This window comes from Papaver somniferum, unplaced genomic scaffold (genome assembly GCF_003573695.1).
Source record: "Papaver somniferum cultivar HN1 unplaced genomic scaffold, ASM357369v1 unplaced-scaffold_81, whole genome shotgun sequence".
Classification (NCBI taxonomy): Eukaryota; Viridiplantae; Streptophyta; class Magnoliopsida; order Ranunculales; family Papaveraceae; genus Papaver; species Papaver somniferum.
In genome coordinates this window covers 6,207,670-6,225,044 of record NW_020651082.1, presented here as the reverse complement: position 1 = coordinate 6,225,044, position 17,375 = coordinate 6,207,670, and the positions used below count along the sequence as shown (strand labels likewise).

General features: G+C 38.4%; 1 protein-coding gene across 2 annotated transcripts; it reads right to left on the bottom strand.

Annotated features, from left to right (window-relative positions):
* Window positions 1-12,299: 12,299 nt before the first annotated feature.
* LOC113345320 (kinesin-like protein KIN-14J) lies at window positions 12,300-16,767 on the bottom strand. 2 transcript variants are annotated; one of them, XM_026589108.1, is made up of 11 exons: window positions 16,358-16,767; window positions 16,122-16,255; window positions 15,958-16,036; window positions 15,737-15,856; window positions 15,487-15,657; window positions 15,273-15,379; window positions 14,981-15,156; window positions 14,471-14,629; window positions 14,077-14,330; window positions 13,554-13,689; window positions 12,300-12,716 (listed from the first exon to the last, which is right to left on the bottom strand). In XM_026589108.1, exons 1-10 carry the CDS (start codon window positions 16,527-16,529, stop codon window positions 13,562-13,564), a joined length of 1,500 nt encoding a protein of 499 aa, XP_026444893.1. In that variant the 5' UTR covers window positions 16,530-16,767; the 3' UTR covers window positions 12,300-12,716; window positions 13,554-13,561. The 2 variants fall into 2 exon arrangements, with proteins under 2 accessions (XP_026444893.1, XP_026444894.1); XM_026589109.1 differs by having other exon boundaries at window positions 16,122-16,249.
* Window positions 16,768-17,375: the final 608 nt, after the last annotated feature.

The window sequence follows — 17,375 nt, the reverse complement described above, 5'->3', positions numbered from 1 at the left end:
TCTACATATCGTGATTTGTCGTAGGTACAATATCATAATTGTAAGAAATTTGGACATTGATGTAGGACATCTGGACCAAGTCACCCCGTTTGAACATGAGAGTCAAACCTTATTCTATTTTTAGTATTACTTCTTAAATTATGATTTCCCTATTTTAGAACTAATTTTTAGAACTTATTAAGTTTCCTAGTTTAGTATGATTTCTTTTTTCTAGTATATTAATTTAGGAAATAATGAAGCCTATATAAGAAGGCTTAGTATTGTAGAATTCCCACATACATTCAACATTATTATCTTATTTGATTTATAAAAGATATCTTATTTAGTTATTGTTCTCTGGTTTTCTTATATCTTTTATGAATCTATTGATTTCACACTAGTTTTTATTATCTTTTGGATCCTTGATCCAAGTTACACGCTTTCCGCTATGTTAGACATCTTGCCAAGAACTGCACAATGCCATTAAGTACACCAACATAAAAATTCTCTCAAGCCTCAACAACTCAAAGTGCTCCACCACCAGTCACACCTCAATGTATATAATGTAAATCCTTTGTACATACATTTGGAAATTGCACCTCACCATTCTCTAGGAACATGAGAGAAAACATAAGATTCAGCGGTGCACCGATACACTACTCATCAGGCTCGGTCACTACAGCTCTGGTAATGTCACTACCTGGTTCAGAACAAGCTCATGAATAAATGAATGAATTCTGCATCAAATGCTTTAGAAACACAAGGAAATATAGCTAATATCCAAGAAATGATTAAACATGCTCTTTCGATTGGTAACAATCCAACAATAGCTACTGCATTTTTAGTTCCTACATGTATCTTTTCAATTGAATGGTTCCTTGATTCAGGAGCTTCAAATAATATGACATATAAATCAACCTTATTTGAGATTAAACATCCCATTGTGATACCCAAGATTCATACAACAGATGGATGAAAATTATCTGCCGTCCATATTGGTCAAGTTAAAGTTTTGAACAAGATATATGTCTCTGATGTACTACTTGTTCCTCCTATAAAGATGAATCTCATATCTATAGGTAATCTTTGTAATTAAGGTTTTAACATTCTTTTCACTTTATCTGGTTGTTTTATATAAGATCCCAAAACAGGGAGGCTTGTTGGGATAGGTCGTAGAGTTAGTCGACCGTATCTCCTTGAGTCTCTTGTTATCTCTCGTCAACTCAAGAATACGATTGTTGCTGCTGCATATACTTTACCATCTACCATCTCTCCATTTATCTCATGTTTTATTTTTCCCACCTTACTTACATAATTAATAAAGGTCTGTTAGGGAATGTTCCTCTTGACAAAGATCCACATTGCATTGTTTATAAGCTTGGTAAATAATCGGCTCTTCCCTTTAATAAAAGTACTAGATTTTGTACTGCACTTTTGATCTCATCCATTCTGATATTTGAAGAAGAACTTCCGTTGCTACTAAGGGAGGATCATTATATAATGCTATATCCATTGATGATTATACTTGTTACACATGGATCTACCTATTCAGTTCAAAATCAAACTTTCTTAGAATATATATTGAATTCTCTAAAATGATCAAAACTCAGTATGGAAAAGTCATTAGAGTCTTTAGAGAAGATCAAGGAGGTGAATACAATTTCAACCATTTTAAATAACTTTTCAAATAATAAGGTACTCTTTTTTAGCTATCGTGCTCAGAAAAACCAGAGCAAAATGGTGTTGCTGAACGAAAACACCATCATAACATTGAAACTGCTAGAACTCAGCTCCTCTCCTATTCGGTTCACATTAATTTCTGGGGTGAATCTGTCCTCACAGCTGTCTATACAATCAATCGTGTTCGAACCATTATTATAGGAGGTATATCATCATATAAAAAATCGTATGGTAAGAAACCAAATTACTCAGAATTCTATGTCTTCGGGTCGACATGTTTTGTTTTTCTTATAGAAAGAGAACATAGTAAACTCAGCAAAAAGAATTCCATGTGTGTGTTTTTAGGATATGGCATAAAACAGAAAGGGTATAGATGTTATGATCCTGAGAGTGGCAAATTACATATCTCTCGTCATGTAATATATTAGGATAAAATACCATTATGGTCTCTCACTAGTTTCTAAATCATCTGCCTTAGAAAGTTTCATATATCTTGATCCATTTGATGATAATTATACACCCAATTCCTCATCCTCAGTTGATTGTACCACTAATATTCCTCTCACCCCTCCTGCTGAAGCTGTTGAAACTGATACATATCACTTTATGGTTCATCCTGATAATGTAACTCCAAGTGGGAATCTTGAGATAGAAGTTAAAACATTGCCTGCTCGTAATCGACGACCACCAGCTAAATTATCTAATTATCATTGTTCTTTAACAACTATTTTGTCTATTCATGAACCAAAAAATTACATAGAAGCTTCAGTAATTCAGAATGACAAGACTCGATAAAAGATGAGTTAACTGCACACAAGAAGGATGGTACATGGGATATGGTAGATTTACCTCCAGGAAAACCTGTTGTAGAAATTAAATGGGTTTTCAAGGTTAAAAAAGTCAGATGGTACTCTAGGTCGATATAAGTCACGTCTTGTTTCTCAAGGTTACACTCAAGAGTATGGAATAGATTACGAAGAAACCTTTTCTCTTGTTTCTCGTATTACTACAGTACGCACTCTTATAGTTTTTGCTTCGACTTGTAAGTGGGATCTTTATCATATGGATGTTAAGAATGCGTTTCTCTATGAAGATCTTCAGGAAGAAGTCTATATGCGATCACCTCCAGGTTTGGATCACTTTTGTCTAATCAAATTTGTAAGCTTCGTAAAGATCTATATAGTTTTATAACAAGCACCATGTGCTTGATTTGAAAAGTTTTCCACAACTATTATTCATTACGGTTTCACTTAAACTCCATATGACTCAGCAATGTTTGTCAGGAAAAAAAAAGAGGAATGGTACTTCTTCTCTTATATGTTGATGGTATCATAAGAACATGTAATGACATAAAACGTATTATTTGAATGAAATCCCAATTAAATTAATTCTTTGAAATGAAAGATCTTGGTCACTTAAGATACTTTCTTGGCATAAAAATTGATAGATCATCTGACGGATACTTCATATCTCAAGTTAAATATGTATCTGAAGTTCTTCTTCGTGCTGGATAAATTTACAGAAAAATCTTGTGAACTGAATGTAAAACTCAATCCTACTGATGAAACAGTTTTATCTAATCCAACTTTGTATCGTCAGCTTGTTGGTAGTCTCAATTATCTGACTATTACAAGACCAGATATTAGCTATGCAGTTCATATTGTCAGCCAATTCATGTCCATTCCTCGTACTTCACATTTTGTTATATTTTGATATATCGAATTCTACGATATATCAAGAGCACTTTATATCAAGGATTACGCTTTTCTTCTACATCATATTTTCGTCTTCGTGCATACACAGACTAAGATTGGGCAGTGGATGTTACAGATGGACGTTCTACCACCTGATACTGTATGCTTTAGAAAATTCTCTAATTTCATGGTGAAGCAAGAAACAATCAGTACTTTCTCGTTCAAGTTCTGAGGATGAGTATAAGGCTATGACACATACTACTTCTGAGATAGTTTGGTAACAATGTCTTCTTGGTGACATGGGAACTCACTTAACAGAGTCGACTCCTCTATATTGTGATAACAAATCTACTATCCACATTGCTCATAATGATGTCTTTCATGAACGTATAAAACAATAAAAAAACATATAGAAATAGATTTCCACTTTGTACGTCATCACTTCAACGAAAAGAACATTACACTGCCTTATGTTCGATCAGAGTTTTGACTTGCATACCTCTTTCCCAAGTCTCTACCTTCTCCTAGATTGCATTTCTTGACAAGTAACCTCGAGATGTGTTCTGCACCATCTTGAAGTTGAGGTAGGATGTTAAAAGATATGGTGTATATTTGATATTATTCTTGTTTCCATAGCACGTATATTTTGTTTTGATTAGTTTGTATTTCCTTTATCTTGTTTCATTTTGTTAAGCTAATAGCTCTGTATAAGAGAACTTGTTGTAATCTACTCTTTCAACATAAAGAGTCGAAACCTTTTACCATAATATACATGCCAGGACTAACTTTTCCACGATACACTAAAACAATATACTCGGGACATGTGTATAAGATTAGAGGAGTTCATAAAAAGGCCAAATAATTATACTCGAGGGCATCACTAGTCAAAACGAATGATGGTAAAATCTTTTCCGAGTTTGCAACTTGCAAGATTAAAATGGAAAGCATATGGTGAAAAATAAGCGGCATCAAACAGAATTTCATGAGAGTCGTGCATGCCACTTAGCAAAATAGGTAGAAAAACCTTCACTTGATCTTGCACCCAAAACAAACAAGAAAAATCGTTACTGAATCTAACTTTCATATGCAAAACTGTTGACATACAATGTCCCATATAAAAGAAGGAATGCCATTCTTCCATAGTACCATAGTTTGAAACATACATTCCCCTAGGTCTGACACACCCAATCTACCTCATGCACAATGTTTGTACCCTTATATTTTACACCAAAAATGGGCTCATTTAGGCCTAATATGATCCTCTTATTAGCCAAATATGGCTAACTGGGCCTTACAAGCACTCTATGAGCAAGACCATATGCAAATATCCAAGTCTAAGCAAAGAGTAGCCACGTCACTATTGTTGCGTCAGCAGGATGGGCCAATCAGAAGGCGTCACATCATCGGAAAACTACAGTCAGCAGGTCCTGTTTGCTGACGTCAGCAGTTGCTAACGACGTCAGCATATTCCGTTGAAAATGAGAATATTCTGTTAAGGTCGGTAACACCGTCAGAATATTCTCGGAATATTCCGTAAAAAGGTAACGACGTCAGCATATACCATTAACTTCTAACACCGTCAGTTAAATATTAATACCGTTAATCGCATAAGCATGACGTCATTCGCCAGCGTCAGCATGAAAACAACATAAAAGATTCGTCGTCTTCTCTGGTGCAGTTACCTTCTCCGACAACGGTTGCAGCAGCATGTTACCGGCGGCTCTTCCTCAAGCTACCACCGTCCGGTCACAGTAGTGATGCTCCAGTGCTTCGCAAATTAACTTTCCTCCGTAGTCCCGAGTTATTTCTGCCCAACTCAGTTTCCTTAAAGGATTTTTACTCCCACCTGGTTGAAATGAGTCGGCTCACCGAGTTCTAGTCGAGTTGAATCTTTGACTCACTGATGTTTCAGCCCATTCTCATTTGGCATGCGTATTTCTCCGCACCATTGTGTGGGCTTAATCAATTGATCTAATTCTTGGGATTGGTCTCTTACATCCATTTTATCTTGGTTAGTTCCATAATTTAGAGGAGTATTCCTGAAGAGTCCATAACATTTGGTGGACAATTTATACTGGGAATGTTCTGGAATATGCCAAGAGGCATGCAGGGAAAGTAAATGCAATTTATGCCAGAAGGCATGCAGGGCAGATTAATCCAATTTATGCCAGGAGGCATGCAGGGAAAATCAATGCAATTCATGCTTACCTCGAAATAAGGGTAAGACCCTGATTGGAAACTTACAAATTGATGGGTTCACAACCCTAAAAGGTATGCAATCTCAAGCTAACTTAAGCATCGGAGGGTTTTTTGCAGGTACTCCCACAACACTGTTCACGTGAAGAGAAAGGAAACATTTCGATCATTAATTCAATCACCATCAGATTCGTGTTTGAGGTAGAAATATTTTACCTTCCAAACATTGGCGCCGACCAAGGGGATCAAGAAAAGATAATCGTGTTTTTCCAAATCGAGTTATGGTAGTAGTCAAACAATCTGCGCGAAGGATCTATTCTGTTAGAATTCCTCGACAGCACAGGAGACGCGAATCTGAAAGGCACGAGATTGAGGTTCAGTCAGCACCGGCACTATCCACTGGAAACATACAGGGTCGAGATTGTGATCGTGACAGAGCCCTAGATCGTGGTAGAAATCGAGATCGTTTTCGTGACAGAACCCCGGATCTGAATCGAATAAACGAAAGACAACCTATTATCAAATACGAAGGAATGAATGTTGGATCCCTACCTGATGGATAAAACCCAGAAGTTCGAGCAAACATAGGGCATTTATTCAGCGGTCCGTCAAGGAGGAATAGTGATCGACGGGACCTGCAAGACGGACGAACCGCGACCCCTAGTATAGAGGAAGAACTGTCGCACTATCGGCTGAACGAGGTGGAGAAAGAGAACGCTCTCCTGAGATTAGAACGTGAGAACCAGTCTCATCCAAGGACTGGTAGTCTGAACAACCATAGGGGTCGGTCTGTATGGGAGCGTCTTGGAAGTCGAGTTAACCCACAAGCTGCAGACCAAAACAGAGAATTGATCGATCTTTATAGACCAGAAAAAAAATTGTTGGTAACTGGAGATCTACCTATACGAAGGCGTGTACGATCCTGACGGACTGGCACCCGAGCACGACCAACTACAACTCAGCGTAGTACGACCATAACTACCACCTGATCAAAGCATCTCAGGAATGGCAAAGATGAGGTTCGAGATCGGCACGATGAGAGAGAGTTTTCGCACGATTATTATGCTCGTTCGGAGCAAGGAAAAGCTGGAAGACCGTCCACTAGACCCCAAAGGAAAAGAATGAGAACTAAAGGTGATATTCTATAGGATCAAGACTATGAGCAGGAAGACAGTACCTCTGATGGAGACGTGAACGAATAACAGATACTCGCATTTGCAAGATGATCGAGAAAGTAATGTCGAAAAACCGCTCGAGATAGGAAAGGATAGACATGTTGCATCGATCCGCAGGATCTCCTTTCAAACTGAATATCAGATAATTCCGGCTGCCAATGAATGTTTAAGTTCCGAAGATGCCAGAATTCGATGAGAAAACAGATGATCCGGATCAGCATGTTTTACACTATGAAACTTCCATGACTCTTTGGCAGTACAACGATGAGTTGATGTGCAAGATGTTTCCACAATCATTGACTGGTGGAGCAATAACGTGGTTCAATCAGCTCCCGGCAGAGTCGATCGGGACCTACCATAGACTGCTGGTTGACAAATTCTGCTCTCACTATAAATACAACAGGCGTGATCGGAATGGATGCCACGCATTATTCCTTCTAGGAATTCGGAAGGAGGAAAGCGTCAAACAGTTTACTCGACACTTCAAGCAAGAGTTGGACGATGTGGACGGTGCCAACGATCAAGTTGTCATCATGGCTTACAAACAGGCATACCAGTATGATCATAGAGGTGCAAAAGCTAGTAGGGCGATTAACAACTTTAAATCGTTTCATTTCACGCTCGTAGGATCGATTCAAGTCATTCTTTGACGTTTGAATAAAGCAGTGAATTTTGGTTGGACGGATGAGTGCGAAAGAGCCTTCAATGAGATCAAAAAGTATTTTTCAACTCCCCCAATTTGGTAAGTCCAAAAACTGGACATCCTATCAGAGTCTATCTGGCTTCAATGGAGAACATTGTAAGTGCAGTGCTATTTGTTACGGATCCACATGAAAAACATGTTTACTTCGTCAGTAAATCTTTGACGCGGGCGGAAACACGGTACAAAAAAATTGAGAAGATAACACTTACACTATTCCATGCGTCTTGTCACCTCAAACCATATTTTCAAGGGAGACAGATCGTAGTCTACTCTGAATATCCGTTGAAGAGAATCCTGGAATGTGTTGATGATTCCAGCCGACTAGCCATATGATAAAAATTTCTGGGGGCATATTAAATCAATTACAAAACCAGAACTGCAGAGAAGGGATACGCTCTGGCTAGACTGTTAGCATATTTTCCTGTGGACGATATAGAAACAGTTACCGAAGAAGAAGAGGAGTTGTGGAACAAACCCACAGAGTCAACCACTAATCAGACTATGGGCGAGTCCGCAATGGAGGTTGATACACCTGAGCCACTATGGATTGTGTTTAGTGATGGGTCATCGAATGTTGGTGGAGCTGGATTTGAATGTGTCATCCTTACTCCCGAAGGTTCAAGGATCGAGAAAGCGACCAGATTAGAATTTCGAGCATCAAACAATGAATCTGAATATGAAGCAGCAATTATCGGTTTAAAGGCTGTCAAACAGTTAGATGCGAAGAACGTGAAGCTGATAATTGATTCTATGCTAGTAGTTAACCAGTTTCTGGGGACCTACAGAGCCAAGGAAGAGAGCATGGCCTTATATTTAGATCGTATGAGAGAGCTGGTAAATGAATTCAACCAATTTTCTATTGGGAAGCGACCACGGTTGGAAAACAGGCAGGCATACGCTTTAGCATATCTATCTTCCGCAGTTGATACCGATACCACCCGTTTCGTTGTAGTGGATTTCCAAGAGTCACCTAGCATCTCCGACAGCCACTTTGTTCTGGCTCTCGAACGCGCCAGTGGGGAGAGAGGGTAACTACTTCAATACATGGAGATATCGAAAACATTGATAGCAATATGGATGTTGACAGTCCGGTGATATATGATTCAAGCAATCTTGCTGAAAACACTTCAGACTGGCGTCAACCTTATATTCGTTATTTGACAACCAGTGAACTCCCATAAGATGAGTATCTCGCTTCAAAAGTGAAAAAGAATGTATGGAGATATTCAATGATCGAGGGACAGCTATACCGCAAACTTGTAGCTTTGGAGCCATTTTTGCGATGCATATCAGCCGAAGAAGGTCAACGGATATTGGTAGAGGCTCATGAAGGAATATGTGGCAACCATTCTGGAGGGCGCAGTCTCGCGCACATACTTTCTCAAGGGTACTTCTGGCCATACATGCAGAAAGATGCTAAGGAATACGCGTAGAAATGTGTGCCATGCCAAGAGCACGCTCCAATTTCTAAAAGGCCTACCAACGAATTGCATCCAGTTTTAAGTCCCTGGCCATTCCCTAAGTGGGGACTAGACATCGTCGGACCACTTCCCAAATCTCCTGGAGGTGATAAATTCGTACTAGACGCTACTGATTATTTCACCAAATGGGTCGAAGCAGTGGCATCGGTACATGTTACCAGACATGATGTGAAAAGGTTCATATTGGAGAATATCGTTTGCATATTTAGGATCCCAGACGATTAGTATCAGACAATGGAAAGCAGTTCGATTCTGGAATGATCAAAGAATTCTACAAGAACCTGAATATTCTCCACAATTTTTCAGCTCCTTATGATGCTCAGTGCAATGGGCAGGCGGAAGCGACCAATGGCGTTATTATGGACAATCTCAAGAAAAGGCTGGACAAGGTGAAGGGAAAATGGACAGAAGAGTTCCCAGGAGTCTTATGGTCCTATCGAACGAACCCAAAAAGATCCACTAGATTTTTCCCATTCACACTGGCCTATGGGACAGAGGCAGTCATACCTACTGAAGTACATCTCAAGACTACCTAAACTCGTGCTGTCAAATCTGGAAAAAACGACAACATACTAGCTTTGGATAAAGAGCTGATGGAAAAGCAGAGAGAAAAAGCCATGCACCATTTGGTTCAATACCAGTAGGCAATCAAGATGATCTATGATCGTAAAGTCAAGGAACGATCATTCAAACCAGGAGAATATGTCTTGAAGAAAACTTGAGCAGCCACAATGGAACCAAACTATGGAAAACTCCGAGCAAACTGGGAAGGTCCGTACATAGTGGACATGCCAATATCTCGAGGTTCTTACTACTTGAAGAATCTCGACGGTCCCCAAGATTCAAAGCCATGGAAGTCATGGAATTCGTTCCACTTGAAAAAGTTTTATCATTAGCTAAATTCTCATAGAGGTAGTTTCCAAAAAATTCTACTGCACTACATCCTTTTTCCTTTATGTTGGTTTTATCCCACTGAGTTTTCCACGCAAAGATTTTAACGAGGCAGATGTTGTCGGGCAGTATGTACTTATCTTGTTACTCATATTCATATATTTAATTCAACCTTATTTTCGTACTCCAAATCATGTTTGAATGGTTCGCGTGATTTTAAGTTACTGCGGAAGGTTCAAATTCGCAGAGAGCCAAAAATGGCAAAACAGTACAGTTCGAGTCCGCTGTCATCAACATCCCCGACACCTGCTACATATGGTAAATGCATATTTCGATCATATTTTAACAATATAACGTAGACTCATCACATGGGACACCCGACACCTGGTCGCAAAACTTCTATTTTCCACTAGTGTTCACCTTATTCCAGGCGTACACCTATCACATGGGACGTCAAAAAAAATGTGGCGAACATTTTCTCCTGTCCAGGCATGTGAAAATGTATACATCTTAACTCTTCGCGCATCTTGAATAGTAGGATTGGCCCCTGCGCGAATTCAAGATAACAGAAAAACTCAAAATCTCATTCCATGCGCGAGCGAAATGCAGCAAGGAAGTGCACTCTTGCGCGAGCATTAAGCAGCATGACACAACTACATGCTGGGGGCGAGTTATATATCACCTCAGTCACTTGGGGGCGAGATATATAACACCTCAGCGCAAACATTACAATACCTTGTGGCAAGTTGCATAACACTCCGCACAACGTGCTTGAGAACGAGTTGTGCAATACTCCCGGACAATGCGAAGTTCAGTCGCCAGTGAAATTGGGAAACCCGATCTTTTTAACCCGTAACAAGTTATGGATTAAGATGGGGCAATGTTTGTGCCCTTATATTTTACACCAAAAATGGGCTCATTTACGCCTGATAGGATCCTCTTATTAGCCAAATATGGCTAACTAGGCCTTACAATCACTTTATGAACAAGCTTATACGCAAATATCCAAGTCTAAGCAAAGAGTAGCCACGTCACCTTTGCCACGTCACCTTTGACACGTCACTATTGCTGCATCAGCAAGATGGGCCAATCAGAAGATGTCACGTCAGCTAAAGACTACAATCAGCAGGTCATGTTCGCTGACGTCAGCAGTTACTAACGACGTCAGCATATTCCGTTGAAAAAGAGATTATTCCGTTAAGGTCAGTAACTGCGTCAGAATATTCTCGTAATATTCCATTAAACGGTATCGGCGTCTGCATATACCGTTAGCATCTACCAACGTCAGTTAAATCTTAACGTCGTTAACCGCATCAGCATGACGTCATTCACCAGCATCAGCATGACATCATTCGCCAGCGTCAACATGACAGATCCGTCATCTTCTCTGGCGCGGTTACCTTCTCCGGCAACGGTTGCAGCAACAGGTTTTCGGCGGCCATGCCGCCTACCACTTCCGTCCGGTCACAGTAGTGATGCTCTAGTGCTTCGCAGCTTAACTTGTCTCCATTGTCCCGAGTTATTTCCTCCCAACTCAGTTGCCTTGAAGGATGTTTACTCCCACCTGGTTGAACTGAGTCGGCTCACCGAGTTCTAGCCGAGTTGAATATTTGACTCGCTGATGTTTCAACCCATCCTCGTTTGGCTTCCGGATTTCTCCGCCCCATTGTGTGGGCTTAGCCAATTGATCTAATTCTTGGGCTTGGTCTCTGACATCCATTTTAGCTTGGTTAGTTCCAAAATTTAGAAGAGTATTCCAGAAGAGTCCAGAACATTTGATGACCAATTTATACTGAGAACGTTCTGGAATATGCCAGGAGGCATGCAGGGCAGATTAGTACAATTTTATGCCAGGATGCATGCAGGGAAAATCAATGCAATTCATGCTTACTTCGAAATAAGGGTAAGATCCTGATTGGCAACTTAGAAATTGATGGGTACACAACCCTAAAAGGTACGCAATCTTCTCCACTAAAACTCCTGTAAAAGACTCAAACTAACTTAAACATCGGAGGGTTTTTTGCAGGTTCCCCCGACATTGTTCACGTGAAGAGAAATGCAGCGTTTCGATCATCAATTCAATCACCATCATATTTGTGTTTGAGGTAGAAATATATTTACCTTCCAAACACACACATTTGACATTTTTTATCCGTCTTGTATGTCTAGTAGTCAGATGACTCACATTATAACACTAGGCAATACAATGAATGATCACCCCCTTTCCTTTGGAGAAGGTCCAGAGAGACACAACCGGATAAGCACAAGATGAATACATGTATATGGTACTCCGTCCGTCCCAAATTAGATGAGCTAGTTGTAGTTTGCACAATTTTTAAGACAAGGAGGAAAGAGGAGTATGTTTAAGTGTTTTTAACAATTATACCCTTATGGATAATAACTAGTAAAAAACTTAGAAATGATTTATCTCTTAAACTATATCACGGTTTTTCGTAAACTTTATACCGTTGAAAAGCATTTTAAGACACTTACACAAAGAATATAAACATGACTATCAAATTATACATATTTCTTGTAGTAACGATAATCAATTAAAAGGGTAATTCTAGAAAAATCTCTTAATTGGAGAAATAGCTCATCTATTATGTGAACAAAATTTAAAACCAACTAGCTCATCTAATTCGAGAACATTTGGACAAAAACAGAAATGCTTACAATTCTAAGACAAAAAATGATGCAGACAGCTGCAAGGAAGTTATCGAATGCTAAGGGTTTGCTTGAGAAATGCTGATTGATCAATCTGCAATCTCGACTAGGGTCGGCAAGCATCAAACCTATATCCATCAGCGTTGTTGCTCGGACTAATCATTTCCTTCCCATAAACCAAAGCAATGTGAGACTCCTCTTTGGCAAAAGAAAAGAAAGTAAAATCTGCTTGTGCGGGATCACAGTGTGTCTGCAATGGTGGATAGAGTAGACAAAGAGTAGGGTTAGCCAAAAAACATTTCCGTAAAACGAAAAGCAGATAACCGAAATGTTGACTAAAGGTATCAAAAATCAAAAAAGAAGCAGTAACTTGAGAGAATATACTCCTAATTTGATAAAACATCGATGACGGTCACTGAATATTTTTAGAGAAGATTCCTCTACTACATTCTTTCCTCACATTTTCAAGCTCTTTAAATTTCTTTGGATGTTATCGCCTCAGATGAAGTAAACAAGTAAAGCTAAGCTCGTTAAATGCCCACAACAATAGCAAGACACCCATTCTAAATCACCACAAACCTTACGAATTCTTCGCAATTTAACCCAGTTTCAATCTCTCAGTCAGAAACATCCAAAGCATTACAGATATCCCTCTTTAATATATACAGAATCTTAGAAAACCATAACATTTCCTGCCAATACCACTAACAGAAACTTACCATTCTTCAAACATTCTGCCCCAAAAGTAACTAAAAAAACAAAGTGTCCCTCCAATCACAAACACATAAGCAATGGACATCCAATGAAGAACTCCATTAGCTGTAATTAACCTAACTAATCTGAAGATGACCTACTCATTCCTTGCAGTAAATATGAACATCCCAGTATAATCAAAAAGATAACAGACAAAAAAGCAATGACGTTATATTGTTAATAATAATGAATGGCTACATTTAAAACTCTGTTAAAAAGCTAGAAATTCCACTAAAGGAGCTAGGCTAATCTTTGCAGAGCCACATCCACATGATCATTCTCGAATCCAGAATCGTAAAAAGATGACAACGACACAGATCGGAATGAGATATACCTGGTCTGTTAAGTCTCTGCAGAACCCAAATCAACCCCGGAGAACCTTTCAGCAAATTTTAAAGTACTTAGAGTCTCAGAGTATGCATCAACAGCAGGATTAAGTTGCACAAACATGGCAGTCTTTCCCTGACCACCTGTAACATACAATATTACAGAAAAACCGTGAAAGCCGGAAAGGGAGGACCACAAGCATAGTACGCGTCTTCAAGAACTATAGCATAAATCAATCAGAAACAGATTATTTGGATGATTATTGTTCTAACTGCTTCAAAGTAAAAGAAACTACAGCTAAAACTTCCAGAATTAAAAGATTTTCAGTGGAGATGATTAAAATGGTGAAAAGAACATCCTCACAAAACCAGCTCCTAGCTATCTTCATGTATGCCTCAAAGCCATGTATCTATGAGGTGCAGAAGAAGTGGTATCTGCCGATCCTCTACGGCCTACTCTTCTGCTTTATTATTATTTTATTTTCTCAAAAGAGGCCTGTAAAATCATAAATTAAATAGCAACAAAATTACCTAGAGACCTCTGAAGTACCCGAGTTAGTTGGCTATCTGTGTAAGGTACATGATCGTTCTTCCGGGATAGAGAAAACATAACGTCGCCAAGGGAAGATAATGATTTGTTTATGTATTGTGCTTCCCGGAGTCTGCCCCTAGTTACCTGAGAGCAGTCAATACTTCCACTTCTAGCAAGATCAACTAAGTGGAGACTACCACGCAGTATGGCCTCTGTAACCAAGTCCGTGCATTGCACATGAACTGCAAGAATACTGTATAAACATTTAACTGATATAAGAACTCAACTCTGAGATGAAATTTCTTAAACATGTGTAAGTAATTGAGCAGACTCATAATTTCACTGTAAATCTGAAGGTGCAAAATAGAAAATGATGAAGTCAAAATTACAAACCTGTGCGATCTAATACTTCTCTCATTGATAGCAGTGAGACCTCTTGCCTGTTTTGCTAGTCCAATTCGAATGAATTTTAGGACATCCGAGACTGATTCAACAGAGTGCATGCTGGCGTCAGGAACAGTTAACCCATTCGGTTGCGAGCTAGTACAGATCCTAGTGTGTGCCAGTTAAGGGAACAACACTCAACCATAATATAAAAGGTAACTTCACATTGAATTTTCTTTTATAAAACTAGACAGGAGGGTGTGAAAGATGGATTTCATCACAAAGAAGAACACAAGAAAGACAAAAAGTCCAAGCACAAACGAAAACAGTCGATATTATCGTCATGTCCTAAGAATCTGAAAAGTGTTCCTTCCAAGATCCAACCACACTCTACATTTCAAGTATAAGCTACTTAACTAGAATAAAAAAAGGTGAAAAATGAGAATTGCATCTGGGAAAGCATATATGTGTCTGAGATACACCTATATCCTTCTAACAGAAAAACTTATCAAAGGATACTTATTAGAGCCACCTGTTTGTAGCAAATCACGGACTTGTTCATTATAGATTTCAACCATTTGAACGTCAATTTTATATGAAAATGAGCTTCTTCTATTCCAGGACATTTGGAAAAGAACATTAAGGGCTTCGAAATGGATACCCCAATCCTCTGTGGATGATGCATCAAGGCCAGTCTGAAAGACATAATTTCCAGCGAATAATTAGGTATTTTGTCAATAACATGAATGTCAATCTTGAATAGATACAAAGACTTGTTGTCTTGTGAAGAAATCAAGAAAAGTTCATATACCTTAGTGTTAGTCTTCTCCCAGCCAGATTGGCCAAAAGAGAAAATGCATACATTGTAACCATCAACAACAGATCTTATCACTGGTTGTGTATCTAAAAATACTTCCTCTGAAAATAGCAATGAACAAACATGGATGAGTCAAACTCGATAACGACAGAGTCAGACGCAGTAAGCAAGTCAAACAAAATTCTGGTTCTAGAAAAAGATTGAGTACCCTCAGTAGCTGGTTGATCATAAACCTTGTTAAACTTGAACGACCTATGACCATCATCTGTGTGTATGGAAGGGTCTGCAATAACAAGCTCTCCATCCTCGCCAATGAGTTGTATAATTGTCCGATTTTTGTCTAAGCACGGTTGTACACGGCAATACACTCTAACATTTCCTATCCAAGGAAACATTCACAAGTAAGAAAAACAATTTAGAGCATGAAATTCATATTTTCTGCTGTTAAGCATTGGTACCTTTTGAGTCTAGAAACTCATTGTACAACCTACAATTTTGCATAAACATCTTCCGGCTCTCTTTAGCACAAATGCGACAACTATCTTTAGCTTTACTTTCTATATTTTTAAACTTTAAAACTGCACCATAGGAATAAAAAAGAAAAAGACAGCAACAAATGAGAATTCGATTTAAGATGGTGAATTCTACTATTCAAAACATATACTTCCACCATACATACCCAAGTCAGTAAACTCCCGACCATTAGTCTCCATTACATTTACAACGTGTTGCATAGACGTAGAAGTCTGCCTTAATTCCTGTATTGTCTTACAAAATCTTAGTAATCACACAGTACACAAGACCTTTGAAATTATTAACTTAGGAGGGATTTTAGTTTACTACCTGAAGAAGTTGGAAATGGAAGTCCATAAAATTCTGATATGCCTCTTCTGTCTTGTACCATTTCTCAAATTCATGTTCAGAAATTTCTTTGAGTGCATTCAACTTGTGAACCATCTCAATCAGATGATCTGTGGCTATCGCAAATTAAGCAAAAAAAAAAAAAAAAAAAAACAAGTATTAGTAATTCATTCATGGATTAAGACTAATAATTGGAGAGCAAAACTCTTCAGACTTACTAGAATCAAAAATACGAAAGAAGTGCATCACAGTGAAGTTTGGATCATGAATGAGATTTTTCCATGTTTTGGAAACCAATTTACATTCTATAAGGGTTTCAATGGGTAGACGCTTGAAAATGTCTAATGTTATCTCAACAGGGAGAATGTTGAAATACTCCATCAGCTTCATCCCCTGGATTCACCCAAAGGAATACAGAAATCTTGAAGAAGATATTACGGGTTTGGTTGTGGATACCAGGGGTTTGAGAAATTAGGGTTTTTCTTTTTGGTTAGAAAAAAAATTATACGGAAGATTTGGTGAAACAAGTACCAGCCTAGGCCTATTTGCCTCTATCTTGCGTACGGGCGAGAAATAGTGGGATGACTTCCTACCGGGGATCGTTCTCTTTGACCGTTTGAATTCTCTATTTTCTTTGGTCTCTGTATCTTGGATTCCCGACTTGTAATTTTTCTATTACTACGTCCGTTTCAAAAAAAAAAAAAAAAAAAAAAAAAGGGCTTGCTTCACGAATAATTTGTACATGCTTTTATTGAGTACTATAAGAGTTATGTCGAGTAAATTCTTACGAATCTAGGGTAGATATCTGGAGGGGAAATGATACTAGTATTCAGAATTTAACTTACTAATTCTAAAGTTGTGAGCTAATGTAAATACCATATGGTCATATAAATAATATATTAGAGAGTCTAGTTTAATTGACCTAGTCAATTGTCTATTTGATCCATTTTAGAAATATAAATTATAATTTGGTATTAAAAATCATAGTTTGGTCATAGTATGACGTCATGGATGATGTAATTTTCATCATGTAGTGGCACAAATATCCTTTTGGGACCATTACGTCATCCGCGACGTCATCTTAAGATATATATAGTCAATTATCAAGAAAGAAAATATTATTTTCAGATTTACTTTCTCTCACCTCCATATTCTCAGATCTACTTTCTCTCTCCTCTCTTTTTCTTTTCTCTTCAACTATTTTTTTGCTATTGTAAAGAAGATGAAGAAAGAAAT